At 39.6% G+C, this 16,031-nt stretch overlaps 1 protein-coding gene across 1 annotated transcript in view; it reads right to left on the bottom strand.

Annotated features, from left to right (window-relative positions):
• Positions 1-6,028: 6,028 nt before the first annotated feature.
• Positions 6,029-16,031, bottom strand: part of LOC311598420 (prostate and testis expressed protein 14-like) — a gene marked incomplete at both ends in the record, with an annotated part of 55,440 nt that continues 45,437 nt past the window's right edge. Inside the window, one exon of the mRNA XM_084783469.1 lies at positions 6,029-6,159. Coding sequence (XP_084639595.1) covers positions 6,029-6,159 — 131 coding nt within the window. The remainder of the gene's footprint in view (positions 6,160-16,031) is intronic.

Raw genomic sequence — 16,031 nt, 5'->3', positions numbered from 1 at the left:
ATAGGCCATATTTTTTGCTAATTTATTTCTACTGATCCATGAGCATGGGAGATCTCTCCAATTTCTGATCTCTTCTTGAGTTTCTTTCTTCAAATATTTGAAGTTTTGTTATACAGGTCTTCCACTTGGTTAGAGTTACAACAAGATATTGTATATGATTTGTTGATATTGTGAATGGCGTTGTTTCTATATGTAGACATCCAGTTAGACCAGCACCATTTGTTGAAGATACTCTCTTTTTTCCCATTGTATAGTTTTGGCTTCTTTGTCAAAAATCAAGTGTCCATAGATGTGTGGGTTCATTTATGGGTCTTATTGAGCAACCAGCTTATTTCTATGCCTGTACCATGCCATGTATATTGTTGTTGCTCTAAAGTACTATTTGAGATCAGGGATGGAGATTCCTCCAGAAGAGTAAAAAAAATCCCTTTTCTTTTTCCATGTGTCCCAGGAGTTGAGGAACTTGGCCAGAGCTCAAAGCCAACTCCCTTTGCAGGAATGAAAGTTGTTTGTGAAGAGGCAAAATATCACCTTGTAGCTCCTTCTTACATTTCTAGGCAACAGAGAGTAGAGAAGCATATAAAATTGCACAGGGCAATCTATGCAGACTTTGGATAGTATCTTAAAATGGCAGACCACATTCTGAAAATATCCATGTGTGAGAATGGACTTCTCAAAGAGAGTATTTATTGAATACCTTTACAATGGGTATTTGTATGGGTATGCTTGCTTACAAGTCAGTTTGTAAAATTGTTAAACACCTCCTTCTCCCTTTTTAGCATTGCTCTAAGAGTGTAGAGAAAAACAAGGCCAAATATTGAAAGAAATTTCTTTGGTAATAAAGTTATAAGGGAAGTTAAAGAGGAGTATCATTTTAGCCTGAGAATGAAGACACCCTCAGACCTCCAGCAGCGCTATCCTACCACCCAGCCTCAACTGAAGACATCAGGGATATGTGGATAGAGCCTGCAAAGTTTTGAAGTGTTCTCACTGGAGAAAATTTGTCCATAGAACCTTGCAGCAGCATTTCTGCCTGAACATCCATTCTCTGCTTGGTGTGATATCTATTTATATTCCAAAGACAAAGCTAGTGTGGACATCTTGACTGCCAAGTGTTTTATAGTTCTTAGGTCATGTTCTCCACATAACCCATTTCCATGAAGTCAAGGTGTTTAATATCTGGATGTTGAGATAAGTAAATTTCTCTCAGTGTGTAGTATCCAGTTAGACCATCAGCCATCATCAGCCATCCTATCTTGGAAAAGCTTTGAGTCACACAGTGAATACTGATACTCTTCAAGCTACTCCAAAAGATAGAAATGGATGGAACATTACCAAATTCTTTCTATGAGGACACAGTCATCTTGATACCTAAACCTTACAAAGACCCAAGAAAAGGGAGAATTTCAGACCAATTTCTCTCATGAACATAGATGTAAAGATACTCAATAAAATACTCACAAAATGAATACAAGGACATATCAAAGATATCATTCATCATGACCAGGTAGGCTTCATTCCAGTCATGCAGGGATGGTTTAATATATGGAAATCCATCAATGCAATGCACCATATAAACAAACTAAAAGAAAAAAAACTACATGATCATCTCCTTAGATGCAGAAAAAGTATTTGACAAAATCCAACACCCATTCATGTTTAAAGGTTTTGGGGATACAAGGCACATACCCAAACATAACAAAGGCTATATACAGCAAGCCAATAGCCAACATCAAATTAACTGGAGAGATACTCAAGGAAATTCCTCTAAAATCGGGCACCAGACAAGGCTGCCCACTTTCTCCATATCTCTTCAACATAGTTCTTGAAGTTCTAGCCAGAGCAATAAGACAACACAAGGAGATCAAGGGGATCCAAATGGGAAAGGAAGAAGTCAAATTATCCCTATTTGCAGATGATATGATAGTGTACATAAGTGACCCCCCCCCAAATTCAACCAGAGAACTCTTTCAGCTGATAAACACGTTCAGCAAACTGGTTGGATACAAAATTAATTAAAAAAAATCAGTAGCCTTCCTATATACAACTGACAATCATACAGAGGAAGAAATTAGGAAATCTACACCCTTCATGTTAGCTGCAAGCAACTTAAAATATCTAGGAATAACTCTAACCAAGGAAGTGAAGGACTTTTTTGGAAAAAACTTTAAGTCCCTGAAGAAAGAGGTTGAAGATGACTTGAGAAGATGGAGGGATCTCCCTTGTTTGTGGATTGGGAGAATTAACATAGTAAAAATGGCCATCTTACCAAAAGCGATTTACAGATTCAATGCAATCCCTATGAAAATACCTACACAATTTTTTAATACATTAAAATGTCATTTCTCAACTTTATAAAGAAAGACAAAAACCCAGAATATCTAGAACAATCTTATACAATAAAAGATCCCCAGGAGGAATCTCCATCTCTGATCTCAAGCTGTACTATAGAGCAACAGTAATTAAACAGCATGGTACTGGTACAGCAATAGGCTGGGGATCAATGGAATCAAATTGAAGACCCAGATATGAATCCACACACATATAGTCACCTGATTTTTGAGAAATAAGCCAAATCTACTCAATGGAAAAGGATAGCATCTTCAACAAATGGTGCTGGTCTAACTGGATTTCAACATGTGGAAAAATGCAATTAGACCCATACTTGTCACCATGCACAAAACTCAAGTCCAAATGGATTAAAGACCTCAATATAAAACCAGAGACACTAAATCAGTTAGAAGAAAAAGTGGGGAAGAGCCTGGAACACATTGGCACAGGAGACAACTTCCTGAACAGAATATCAACAGCCCAGGCTTTAAGGTCAACAATTAATAAATGGGACCTCATGAGGCTGAGAAGCTCCTGTAAGGCAGGAGACACTGTCAACAGAACAAAGCTACAGACTGGGAAAAGATCTTCACCAACCCTGCATCTGACAAAGGTCTAATATCCAAACTATATAAAGAACACAAAAAATTAAACACCTCCAAACCAAATAATCCAATTGAGAAATGAGGCTCAGAATTAAACAGAGAATTCTCAACAGAGGAATATCAAATGGCTTAGAAACACTTAAAGAAATGGTCAACATCTTTAGTCTTCAAAGAAATGCAAATCAAAACAACTCTGAGATTCCATCTTACACCCATCAGAATGGCTAAGATAAAAAATTCAAGTGACACCACATGCTGGCGAGGATGTGGAGAAAGAGGAACACTCCTCCATTGCTGGTGGGAGTGCAGACTAGTGCAGCTACTTTGGACATCTGTCTGGTGCTATCTCAGAAAACTGGGAATAGGGCTTCCTCAAGACTCAGCTATTCCACTCTTTGAAATATACCCAGAAGATGCTCCAGCATACAACAGGGACATATGCTCAACTATGTTCATAGTAGCTTTATTCATAATAACCAGGACATGGAAACAGCCTAAGAGTCCCTCAATAGAAGAATGGATAAAGAAAGTGTGGAACATTTACACTATGGAATACTACTCAGCTATTAAAAACAAGGAATTCCTGAGATTTGTGGACAAATGGATTGAACTAGAAATGATCATAATGGGTGAACTAATCCAGAAGCAGAGAGGCTCAAATGACATATACTCATTTATAACTGGACACTAGCCCAAGAGGTATGGCTCATGAAAGTCTTCACTTACCAGGAATGTGGGATAGAGGTGAAGACATCCTATTGGGACTCTAGGTGAGAGAAATATAGGAGATAGGGAAATAGATGGATCCAGAGGGTCCTAGAAACCTACAAGAAGAACACTATGATGGGCAGATCCGGACCCAGGGGTTCTGCTCTATCTATGGCACCAACAAGGACAATTCATGCAGTCATCATCAAACCCCTATCCAGATCTAGCCAAGAGACAGAGCATTCTCTGCAGTTAAGTGGAAACTGGGGACTGACCTTTACATGAATTCTGGTGCCCCATATTTGGCCATGTTCCCTTGATGGGGAGGCACTCAGAGAAAGGATAGCAGACTACCAAGAAGAGACTTGATATGCTAGCATCATATTCAAGGGGAGGAGTTTCCCCTCAGTCACAGTCATAGGGAAGGGGAATTGGGTGAAAGCGAGAGGGAGGGAGGAATGGGATGGGACAACAAATGAGATGTAATATGAATGATTTTATTTTTCAATTAAAAAAAGTAAAAAAAGAATCTCCATTTAAAAATTATTTTTAAAAAAATCTTTGCAAAATAGATCAGAAGTAGTTGTCCAACTGAACAGAAGAGGAACAGGAGTAGAGACAGCAAGGCACTTAGAATCTGAGTTTCCTTCAGGCTATCTGCTCGGTCCAAGACCAGGAATTGCAGCGGCTTCCCTTCTTAACCTCGGACTATATATTAGACTGCTGCTAACTCTCTGAAAATGATTTTAGCCACAGTCCCCAGTGTGTGAATGTGGAGTTACACTTAAAAGTCTTTTTTGATGACAACTGACTCCAGCTCTTTAATTTTCTTGATCCTTTTATTTTTATGATTATTATCCTCTGAATCACTCTTAGGCCCAATCATAAACAATATGTATATATTGATTTTTACTATAGCTTGGTTCCTGTCTGAATTTCACATTAGGAAACTAACCCTGACCAATGGCATATTTTGAATTGTGTATGTTATGCTCTGGGTAATGTGGGTGTTTTTGAGTACCTGTGTCAAATGTATTGTCATCAAAGCACGAAGCTTTCTAGCACATCCTTTGGTTGGTTTGTGTCTTTTTGTTCTTAAGAATAACAAAGACCTCTATTTGCTTCCTTGGTATCCATTTTAAACTCTTACAGCAGAAGGATTGTGGTTTTATTAGACAACAGTGCCACTTTCAGAACTCTTTTGCAGTTTTCATGCAACTAGTATTTTCTACATTCCATGACCCTGACCATTGACTCATAAACACAGATTCTTGTGTGACTTCCTGGAAAAATGTCTGATGATTGTTTTTTTTAATTAATCATGTGACCCTGAAGATGAAAACCACAGTCTAAAAAGAACAGTCTAGAAAAGTCACAATGATCCTAGTCTGTATCCGACCTCTGAAGGCGTTTACATTGGTCATCAGTTTATTACATCTAGACTTTCTATTACCTGCACATACAATAAAATTGATTACAAGTTAAAAAAAAAAAGAACCCAGGAAACAGTAGCAGGATGAGGAAAGATGAGGAAGGGAAGAGGCTTAGACTGTGCACAGCAAAGGGAGGAAGGCGGTGTGAGAACATGAGGAAGATTTAGCAATCACCACTAGAGGTTGTCAGACACCACCCTTCTCCTCACTTTCTGAAAGCCCATGGGCCTATGATAATCAGTGTATCTACCCACCACCTCTAGCCTTTTCCAACTGCCAGGAAGCCCATCACAAGGAGAATCAAGATGAAATGCTTTCCCATTGCAATGGGATCCTAACACCAGAGGGCAGCAGAGGGCAGGGCAGAGCCCTAGGCTCTAGTTTCTGAAAGGCAGGCATAGCCACAAACCCAGGCTGGAAGGGATGGTCAGTGAGAGCCCAGGACTTGGACTTGGCAGACAGCCTGCAGGGAGACCAGATCCTAAGTATGCAACTGCACCTGACCACCTCCTTTCTCACCTCTCCAGCTGACTGTAGGGTTCTGGCTTCTTTCCCACAGCTCTTTACTAACTTTCGAATGTGACTATATGGCTATGAGACTAAAAGGAACTCTGATATGGGATGGCTGATGACCCTGGATGGATGTGACACACTGTGCCTGGACTTTCCATGCATAAAAGACTCCCCTCAACCTGCCACATCCAACTACTGAATCTCCTGGCTTCGTGGACATGGGGGATGTGCCTCTGGGTGTTTAGTTGTTCAATAAGGTACTGAAGCCAAGACTGCACACCTGACTATCATCTATGCAGGCTGGCATCATCCTTCTGAGTCAAGAGCAGTCACAGGACCGTGAAGGGAAGCACGAGAAGGATAGTGGACCCCTGAAACCAGCTCTAGTTTTCCTGGTCTACTGGTGGAATCAGGAAATGTCAGGCAACAATGATAAAGTCAAAACTGCTTAGTGACAATCTGTTTCTCTAAAGATGTCTCAAACAGATGCCAGAAACAGCAAGTGAACTGTTCTTCCTGAGAGCCAAGGTGATGTAGGACATAGAGGTTCTCGTGTTCTCCTTTTACCCCTAAGTGGAAACAAATCCAGATTAGAACTTTATTAACAAACAAACAAACAAAAATCTTTAAATATTTTTTAACCTTGTTCTAATTTACACTCTTTGAGTAATGTTAAAAGGATTTGGTGAGTTCTTAGCAAACCTTAGAGACTGGCAGGAGGGGCAAGAACTCTTGAGAAGCCCACACCCACCCTTGGTATTGTTAGACCATGTTCTACAACTTTAAGACCAGACCTATATCTTGGATCAATCAAGCCTTTGTCTTTCTCCTCCATGCTGCTCTTCTCGTCTCCTGCAGATGTAATATGAATTTCTAAACAAATGAGCTTCTTTGTCACTGTCTTGCCAAGTTAACGATGATGATGCCAAAACCAGACAATGGATGTTAGCTAAGTCCAGGCTGTTCACACTCTAGGAAATACGATAAAAGAGAGATTTCTGCCTCTTACTCTGTCTCTGATGCCTCCTTCCTATCTTCAAGTTTTCTGCCCAATCTATTTATGATATCTATCTCCCTACTCTTAAACCTAAGACTACAAATATTTTTATGATGCCTATAATGCTCTCTCCACCCAGAGCCCTGTCACACAGCCTCTTATCTAGCATAGCATTGCACATGAAGGGCTCCCATTTTGAACGCCAATCATGGCTCTAGTCCCAGTGACCTTTGGTGATGATGGTTGTTGTTGCTGTTGTGGTGGTGGTAGTGGTGATGTCGTGATGGTGTTGATGGTGATTGTGGTAGTGGTGGTGGTAGTGATTATGGTGGTGGTGACTATTGTTGTGGTGTTGGTGGTGATTGTTGTTGTTGTTGTTGTGGTGGTGGTGGTGGTGGTGGTGGTAGTGGTGGTTTAGTTTTGCATTGGGTTTGAGTTTTTTAGACAGAATTTCTCTATGTAACAGCCTTGGTTGTTCTGGAACTCATTTTGTAGACCATGATTGCCTCAAACTCATAGAAGTCTGCCTGCCTCTGCCCCACCAAGTGCTTGGATTAAAGGTGTGCACCACCACCATCTGGATTTGTCTGTTTTACTTAATAAAACTTATTTCTTGTGGGCGATTTTTGTCAGCTCTACTGTCAAACCTGTACTCACTTCTTCATATGTATGTCTTATTTTTTCCTCCAATATCGCTTTATTAAAACCTGTGTCCAAGATCCATAGTAAAACAAAAATGATTCTTAACAAATCTAGAAATTGGTTCCATACCCCCCTTTGAAACTTTCTCTTCTCTGATGAAGCCACAAATCCTCCTTTTTGCCTAATGGAGGTCTCCAAGAGGACAGAGAACTCTTCAGGTTATTGTAGAGGATGGAGTGGAGTCCTGCCTCGACCTTTATTCCAAGTATACTCCTCCATGGGAAGACAAGAACAAGACCATCTTTGTTTGAGTGTTTGCAAATGCCTGAAAGGAGCTTTGGTACCAGGATCCTAATGTAGACTTTATCTACAAGATAACTCAAATGTGGCTGGCAATTTTCTTTTCCCATACAGGAACACTCGATTTTACCTTGCAAATCCAGAGAAGCACTAGTCTAATTTACCTTTGGTCCCCTGCTGTATAAAACGCTGTTTCTAAACTCTCCATCCTTCACTTTCTTATATCTGTATTTGTTATAACTCATAACAAAATAACAATAAAAACTGTGCACAATTCCAGGTGTTTCAAAAACTTTTAACTTTGTTTCAAAGTAACTTACAATGATGGCCGTGTCAGTGAGATGGTACAGTGATTAAACTAAACTTGGACTTTCATCTGTAACTCCTGAAGCTCTCTGGTGGGTTTACATATGTGTTTATGGGAACTGGACTCAGGTCATTCACAAGCACATCAAGTGCTCTGAACCTCCAAACCTCTAAACCATCTTTCTATCCACTATGCTTTTGTTTTAAGACAGTTTCTATTTGAGTCACTAAGTCTCTACACCAGGGCAACTCAGTGAGAAGTTACATGAGCTTCATACTCCAAGGAGATTTGGCTTGATGCTCTACTGTCAACATTTTGAAACTCTTTTTTTGTTTGTTTGTTTGTTTGTTTGTTTGAGACAGGGTTTCTCTGTGTAGCCTTGGCTGTTCTGGACTCACTTTGTAGACCAGGCTGGACTTGAACTCACATTGATCCACCTGCCTCTGCCTATAGAGTGCTGGGATTAATGGCTCAATTTCAGTAAGGTATGCTTACATATAGTCCCAAGCTAAGATGTGCAGCCACTGGAATTCCTGGCCTTGGACTGAGCAGATAGCCTGAAAGAAAGCCAGATTCTAAGTGCCATTCTGTCTCTACTCCTGTTCCTCTTCTGTTCAGTTGGACAACTACTTCTGATCTATTTTGCACAGATTTTAAAAATATATTTTATTAATTTATTCATATTGCATCTCAATTGTTATCCCATCCCTTGTATCCTCCCATTCCTCCCTCCCTCCCATTTCCCCTTACTCCCCTCTCCTATGACTTTGACTGAGGGGGACCTCCTCCCCCTGTATATGCTCATGAAGTACAAGTCTCTTCTTGGTAGCCTGATATCCTTCCTCTGAGTGCTGCCAGGCCTCCCCATCCAGGGGATGTGGTCATATATGGGACACCAGAGTCCATGTGAAAGTCAGTCCCCACTCTCCACTCAACTGTGGAGATTCATGGCTGTGTGACTCAATGGTTTTCAAAGATAGGATGGCTGATGATAGCTGATAGTCTGACTAGATACTACACAATGAGAAAAAACTACTTATCTCTACATCTAGACATTAAACATCTTGACTTCATGGAAATGGGTTATGTGGAGAACATGACCTAAGGACTATAAAGCCCTTGGCAATCAAGAGGTCCACACTAGCTTTGTCTTTGGAATATAAACAGACACCATACCAAGCAGAGAATGGATGTTCAGGCAGAAATGCTGTTGCAAGGTTCTATGGACAAATTTTCTCCAGTGAGAACACTTCAGAAGCTCGCAGGCTCTGTCCACATCTTCCCTGAAGTCTTCAAGTGAGGCAAGATAGAAATATAGCACTGGTGGAGGTCTGAGGACGTCCTAATTCTCTGGCTAAAATGATACTCCTCTTTAATCTCCCTTACAATTTCTTTTACAAAAGAAATTTATTTCAATATTTGGTCTTGTTTTTCTCTACACTCTTAGAGCAATGCTAAAAAGGGAGAGTTTTTTTTTTTAAGTGTTTCTTTTTTTTTTTATTAATTTATTCTTATTACATCTCAATGGTTATCCCATCCCTTGTATCCTCCCATTCTTCCCTCCCTCCCATTTTCCCCTTATTCCCCTCCCCTATTTTTTTTTTAACAATTTTATAAACTGACTTGTAAGCAAGCATACCCTACGATTACCCATTGTAAAGGTATTCAATAGATTCTCTCCTTTGAGAAGAACATTCTCACACATGGATATTTTCAGAATGTGGTCTGCCATTTTAAGATACTATCCAAAGCGTGGATAGATTGCCTATGCCATTTTATATGCTCCTCTACTCTCTGTTGCCTTGACATGTAAGAAGGAGCTACAAGGTGATATTTTGCCTCTTCAACAAAAACTTCCATTCCGGCAGAAGGAGTTGGTTTTGAGCTCTGGCCAAGTTCCTCAACTCCTGGGACACATGGAAAAAGAAAAGGGATTTTTTTTACTCTTCTGGAGGAATCTCCATCCCTGATCTCAAATAGTACTTTAGAGCAACAACAATATAAATGGCATGGTACAGGCATAGAAATAAGCTGGTTGCTCAATAAGACCCATAAATGAACCCACACATCTATGGACACTTGATTTTTGACAAAGAAGCCAAAACCATACAATGGAGAAAAAGAGAGTATCTTCAACAAATGGTGCTGGTCTAACTGGATGTCTACATATAGAAACAACGCCATTCACAATATCAACAAATCATACACAATATCTTGTTATACCTCTAACCAAGCAAGTGGAAGACCTGTATAACAAAACTTCAAATATTTGAAGAAAGAAACTCAAGAAGAGATCAGAAATTGGAGAGATCTCCCATGCTCATGGATCAGTAGAAATAAATTAGCAAAAAATATGGCCTATTACCAAAATCAATCTACAGATCCAATGCAATTCTTATCAAAATTTCAGGCCAACTCATTACAGATCTTTAAAGAGCAACTCTCAACTTCATATAGGAAGACAAAAAAACCCAGGAAACAATACCCAGTACAGCAAAAGAACTTCTGGAGGTATTCCCATCCCTGAGTTCAAGCTGCACTACAGAGAAATAGTAATAAAAAAGTATTACTATGCATGATAGTGACAGAAAAACAAATAGGTTGGCCAATGGAATTGGACTGAAGAACCAGAAGCATATCCACACACCTGCAGACACTTGATCTTTGACAAAGAAACCAAAACAATACAATGGAAATAAGAAAGCATCTCCAACAAATGATGTTGGTCCAAATGGATGTCTGCATGTAGAAAGATGTAAATAGATCTATACTTCTCACCCTGCACATAATGCAAGCCCAAGTGGATAAATGACATTAACACAGGGCTCCATACACTAAATCTGATGGAAGAGAAAGTTGGGAAGAGACTTGAACTCACTGGCACAGGAGACAACTTCCTGAACAGAACACCAACAGCTCAGGCCCTAAGATCAACAATGCACATTCAGAAGGACAGCTAGACTAGACAGTGGAAGGGCTTGAAGAGAGGGAGCAGGACGGGGACCTACCATAGAGGTCCTCTGAAAGACCCCACCCAGCAGGGGATCAGAGCAGATGCTGAGACTCACAGCCAAACTTTCTGGCAGAGCACAGGATGGTTTAGGGAAGTGTTAGGGGCTAGAAGGACCTTAAGGGGACAGCAGTTTCACAAGGAGAACAAGACAGCCACCAAATCTGGCCCAAGCAGACTTACAAAGACTGAAGCACCAACAAAGGACCACGCACGGGGAAGACCAGATCCCTTGCTTTGATATGGTCAATGGGCAGCATGCTCTCCATGTGAGCCCCATAATATGGGGAGTAGGGGCTGCCTCTGACATTGAGTCTATTGCCCACTCATTGATCCCTTCCCCCTGGTCCACAGAGGAAGAGGATGCAGGCAGTGCTAATGAGACTTGATAGGCTGGGGTGAGATGGTAGGGGAGGAGTGTTGCTCTTTCTGAGGACTATATATGAGACAGATAGAGAGCACCAAAAAGGAAAATTTCTACATCATATAACAATCAAAACACCAAAGGTTAGAACAAAGAAAGAATATTAATACCTGTAAGAGGTAAAAGATGAAGTAACATATGAAAGACAGACTTATTAGAATAACAGCTGATTTTCAATGGATATTCTAAAAGTAGCAAATTATTATTATTTAATGTCACTTCTCATAGAAGAGTGGATCCAACCACAGTGGTTTTATAAAGATTTATTTATTTATTATGTATACAGTTTTCTGCCTGCATGTATGCCTGCATCTGAAGAGGACACCAGATCTCATTATAGATGGTTGTGAGCCACTGTGTAGTTTCTAGAAATTGACCTCAGGACCTTTGGAAGAGCAGCCAGTGGTCTTAGTGCTCTTAACCTCTGAGCCATCTCCCGCCGCTGCCCCAGTTATTGTTATAATGGCAGAAACAATAGAACAAACACAGCAATGACTGACAGTAAAAGTGCTAGCATGGACAATGAGCAACTTGCACACAGTCCTGAGAATGCAATGTAACCAGTTCTTCCAAGATACTGGCAATTTCCTAAGCAGTTAATCACACATTTATCATCAAACATGCATGTGAAATACAGGGTAAACTGAGTCATGGCATAGAGTCAGTGACTGTCCACTCAACAGACTTTTCTCTGAGGGTACAAAGCTTTATTCTCTAGGCTAGAACTGCTTGTAGCTGGTGACTGGGAGCCTGTACTGCCTGTGGCCAGTTAAAGAAAAGAATTGCACACATGCATGCACAGGCACAGGCACACACACACACACACACACACACACACACACACACACACGCACATTCACACATTGGGTAAATGGGACAAAGCTCCAACCATTTTACTTATATACACATAAACATGTTTAGTGAGTGGAGAAAACCCCAGTGAGCAAGCTCCAACAACTTAATTTTTTCTCCCACAGCTTATATACGTCAGCAATATCATTTGATTGTTTGATTGTTTGATTCTTTTTCAAGATAGGGTTTTTCTTTGCAGCCTTGGCTGTCCTGGACTAACTTTGTAGACCAGGATGGCCTTAAATTCATGGAAATCTGCCTGCCTCCACTTCCCGAGTGCTGGGAATACAAGTTTATACCACTATGCCCAGCTACAGCAAACTCTTTTAAGCAGTACAAAAATCACAATGTGGTTACATTCTATTCTTCTCTAAATGAACAAGTATGATGAGTATACACAGAAAAACATGTTCCATGATACCCTTACATAATAAAATGTTTTATATATCATGGGTGAAAACAAATTATTCCCAAGAAACCGCATACCTTTACAACTAAGCAGCTTGTTATAGATTAACAAAGCATAAGCAACCAAGGTAATTTTCTCAGCCAGTTTCTCTTACTGTTGGGCTGCAATTTGTGGTCACAAAAAAAGAATCAATTATTTTATTATCTATCTTAAAAAGCAATCTTATAAGAATCACAAACCTAAACTTTTACATTAAAAAATCAATAATTTTTCTTTAAATCCTCAAGGTGCACAAATAGTACTCATTGCTAGCCAGGGAAAAGAACAAACTTTGAATATGTCTTTGCAAGGGTTAATCCTCATTGTAAAGTGGACAATATTTAGAATTTCCTGAGAAATACACTTATGGGGTATGTGTTTGAGGGTGTTTCCAGACAGATTTAATTGAGGAGATATACTCAGTGTTGACAGCTCCATGCCATGGGATGGGTTCTTGGTCTGAACTGAAAATTAAAAATAAGGCAGCTGAGCACAGGCATCCATCTCTGTGTGTCATATGAACACAGTATGACTAACCACTTCACAGTCTTGCCACCAGGAAGACCTGTACTCCCTTAAATTGTAAGCCAAAGTAAACCTTTCCTTCTTAAAGTTCCTGTTGTCTGGCGTGTGGTATCATGGCAAGGTAGAAAAGTACTCAATATATGTTTCTATTCAATGTGAATCACATTGGACAAGAAGAAGGTGATAATTCAAATTATAGTACTTTAGGTGGGGGATTATCTCTTCAACAACAATGGAAAATACCCATACATGCTGTAAGACATGTTAGCCTAAACAACATTGGCTTGTGGGAAATATCATAGATACACAGTGCCATCTATTGGGCTCAGAATGCAGCTCAAGGAGCAGAGCTAGTGCTTCCTTGCATCAAATATATAGTTTTTTAAGCCAAACTGTATCCAGCTTTATTAAAGATAATTTTCATAGATGATCATGGTATTTCAGGCAGGACATAGGCAATCATTAACAGTATACAAGAACTTCCAAACTCCCTTCTTATATAGACTACCAAAATCAGAAACCTACTATAAAATCCAATGAAATCTTCATTCAGTGCTTTGTAAAGGGGAGTTGAGTAGCTTAGAGTGAGGCTTGACATTTCACATTAAGGATGTTGTTTAACAACTTTTGACAAGCCGACCCTGAATTTCAGGAAATGAAATGAAAAGGTCAGAATTATCAATCTGAAGATCCACAATCTTTTAAAAAGGAACCACCAGTTTTCCGAGGACACTCACACCCAATGATGTTACTGCAAAGTCCAGATTGCCCAGTAGACTAGGAAAAAAACAAATTTTGGTGTCAGGTTCCTAGAGGTCTCGGGTTTTTTTTTTTTTTTTAGCTATAATTGAGATAGTTTTTATTTAATTAATTTATTCAGATTATATCTTTTTAATTGAAGTTTAATTTTTTTATTTTATCACTTTATTACTTATTAGTCAATATTTTATTCATTTTAGCTTTCTATACATGTGTATTTTTTCCATTTTTTAAATTTATTTTTGTTTTTTTATTAATTCATTCTTGTTACATCTCAATGGTTATCCCATCCCTTGTATCCTCCCATTCTTCCCTCCCTCCCAATTTCCCCTTATTCCCCTCCCCTATGACTGTTCCTGAGGGGGACTTCCTCCTCCTGTATATGTTCATAGGGTATCAAGTCTCTTCTTGATAACCTGCTATCCTTCCTCTGGTTTTAAGAGAGTTAAGTTTATGTTGATGGTACAGAGGGAAAGGGTACAAAAACGAATTTACAGTGTTCCCATGCCACAAGGCATTGTGTTCCACAATGGTCACCTATGTCAACATCAGGGTGTCTCTCCTGGGAACCAACAGGAGTCTCCCAAAATTATCAGGGAATGATGTTTTCCATCATCAATCCATCTTGGGAGACATTATATTAGTGACACATTTTCAATCCCCCCGAATAATAACATGTTCTGTGTGCTAACATCATAGGTTTTTTTTTTTAAAGTAAAACAAAATTCTGCATTTTTATAAAATTTGATTAAAAAATAGTATTTCAAACTGTACCATCACCAGAAGTACATTGTTATCAAACTGCACACACATCACTTGGCATCTCCAGCGCCTTCTGCTTTCTGTGCCTCTAGTCTGAATCTCCATTGTGGTGGTTAGGAAAATGTATATTTGCTAAATTATAGACATTGTTTTTAAAAACCACAAATGCCACTACTTGTAAATAATACTGAAATTAACTGATTTTTTGTATTTGTGTGTGTGTGTGTGTGTGTGTGTGTGTGTGTGTGTGTGTGTACCATCCTGCAATGGTCATTATGTGGGGGTCATAGAAAAAGTTGTAGGAGTATGTCCTCACCTTATGTAAAGTGCATCCCAAGAATGTAACTCAGGTCATTATGCTCAGCAGCCAGAAGCTTAATATACCAAGCCATCCTACCAATGACCTGATTATCTGATTTTAAAACCTGAAAGGCAAAGCCATGACTCAGTGTATAAGGCACTGACTGCCAAGCCTTACCTCTGAGTTCAAGTTTCAGAACCATCATAGTGAAAAGAGAGCAGGACTCTCATAAGCTGACTCTGATATCTACACACATGTCATTGCATGTGAACAATGTATATACATGCATACATACGCACACACTAAATGAATGTGAAAAGTGTTAAACAGAAAATAATCTAGACAGTTATACAGAAATAATAAAATAAAATGTATAAGGCATACAACACATTACAGAGCAGCAACAATGTATTATAATATACATGTGGACAGGAAGAACATCTAAAGTACATGATGTAGAAAGCAGGATGAAGGCTCCAGGCAGGGTCACTAGACAATGCTTCTGGTATGTTCCAAGGTCATGACTCAATAAATAACACTGAAAACTTATTTTTAAAATATATAAGGCACCAGCCAAGGACAAACATGCAGTAAACTTTGAACCCCTACCCAGATCTAGCCAATGGACAGGACATTCTCCACAGTTGAGTGGAGAGTGGGGTCTGACTTTCACACGAACTCTGATGCCCCATATTTGACCATGTCCCCTGGATGGGGAGACCTGGTGGCCCTCAGAGGAAGGATATCAGGCTACCAAGAAGAGACTTGATATCCTATGAGCATATACAGGGAGAGGAGGTCCCCCTCAGTCCCAGTCATAGGGGAGGGGAGTAAAGGGAAAATGGGAGGGAGGAAGGATTGGGAAGATACAAGGATGGGATAACAATTGGGATGTAATATGAATAAATTATTAAAATGTATTAAAAAATAAAATGTAATATTTGTAAATATATGTCTCTTTATATTTCAATACATGCAAGCAAGGTCTATTCAAATTTCTAAAAGCCTTTAGCCTCTGGTGTCTGATCTTAGCCAGCTGATGGTACTGAGGATGTCTAATGGATTCCTCAAGCTAACAGCTGGGTGTGCCTGTGAGACCATTTCCAGAAATGAT

Source organism: Acomys minous (assembly GCF_964271855.1).
Source record: "Acomys minous genome assembly, chromosome: 5".
Lineage (NCBI taxonomy): Eukaryota > Metazoa > Chordata > Mammalia > Rodentia > Muridae > Acomys > Acomys minous.
The sequence above is the reverse complement of the archived record's forward strand: the minus strand, read 5'-3'. Positions and strand labels throughout refer to the sequence as shown.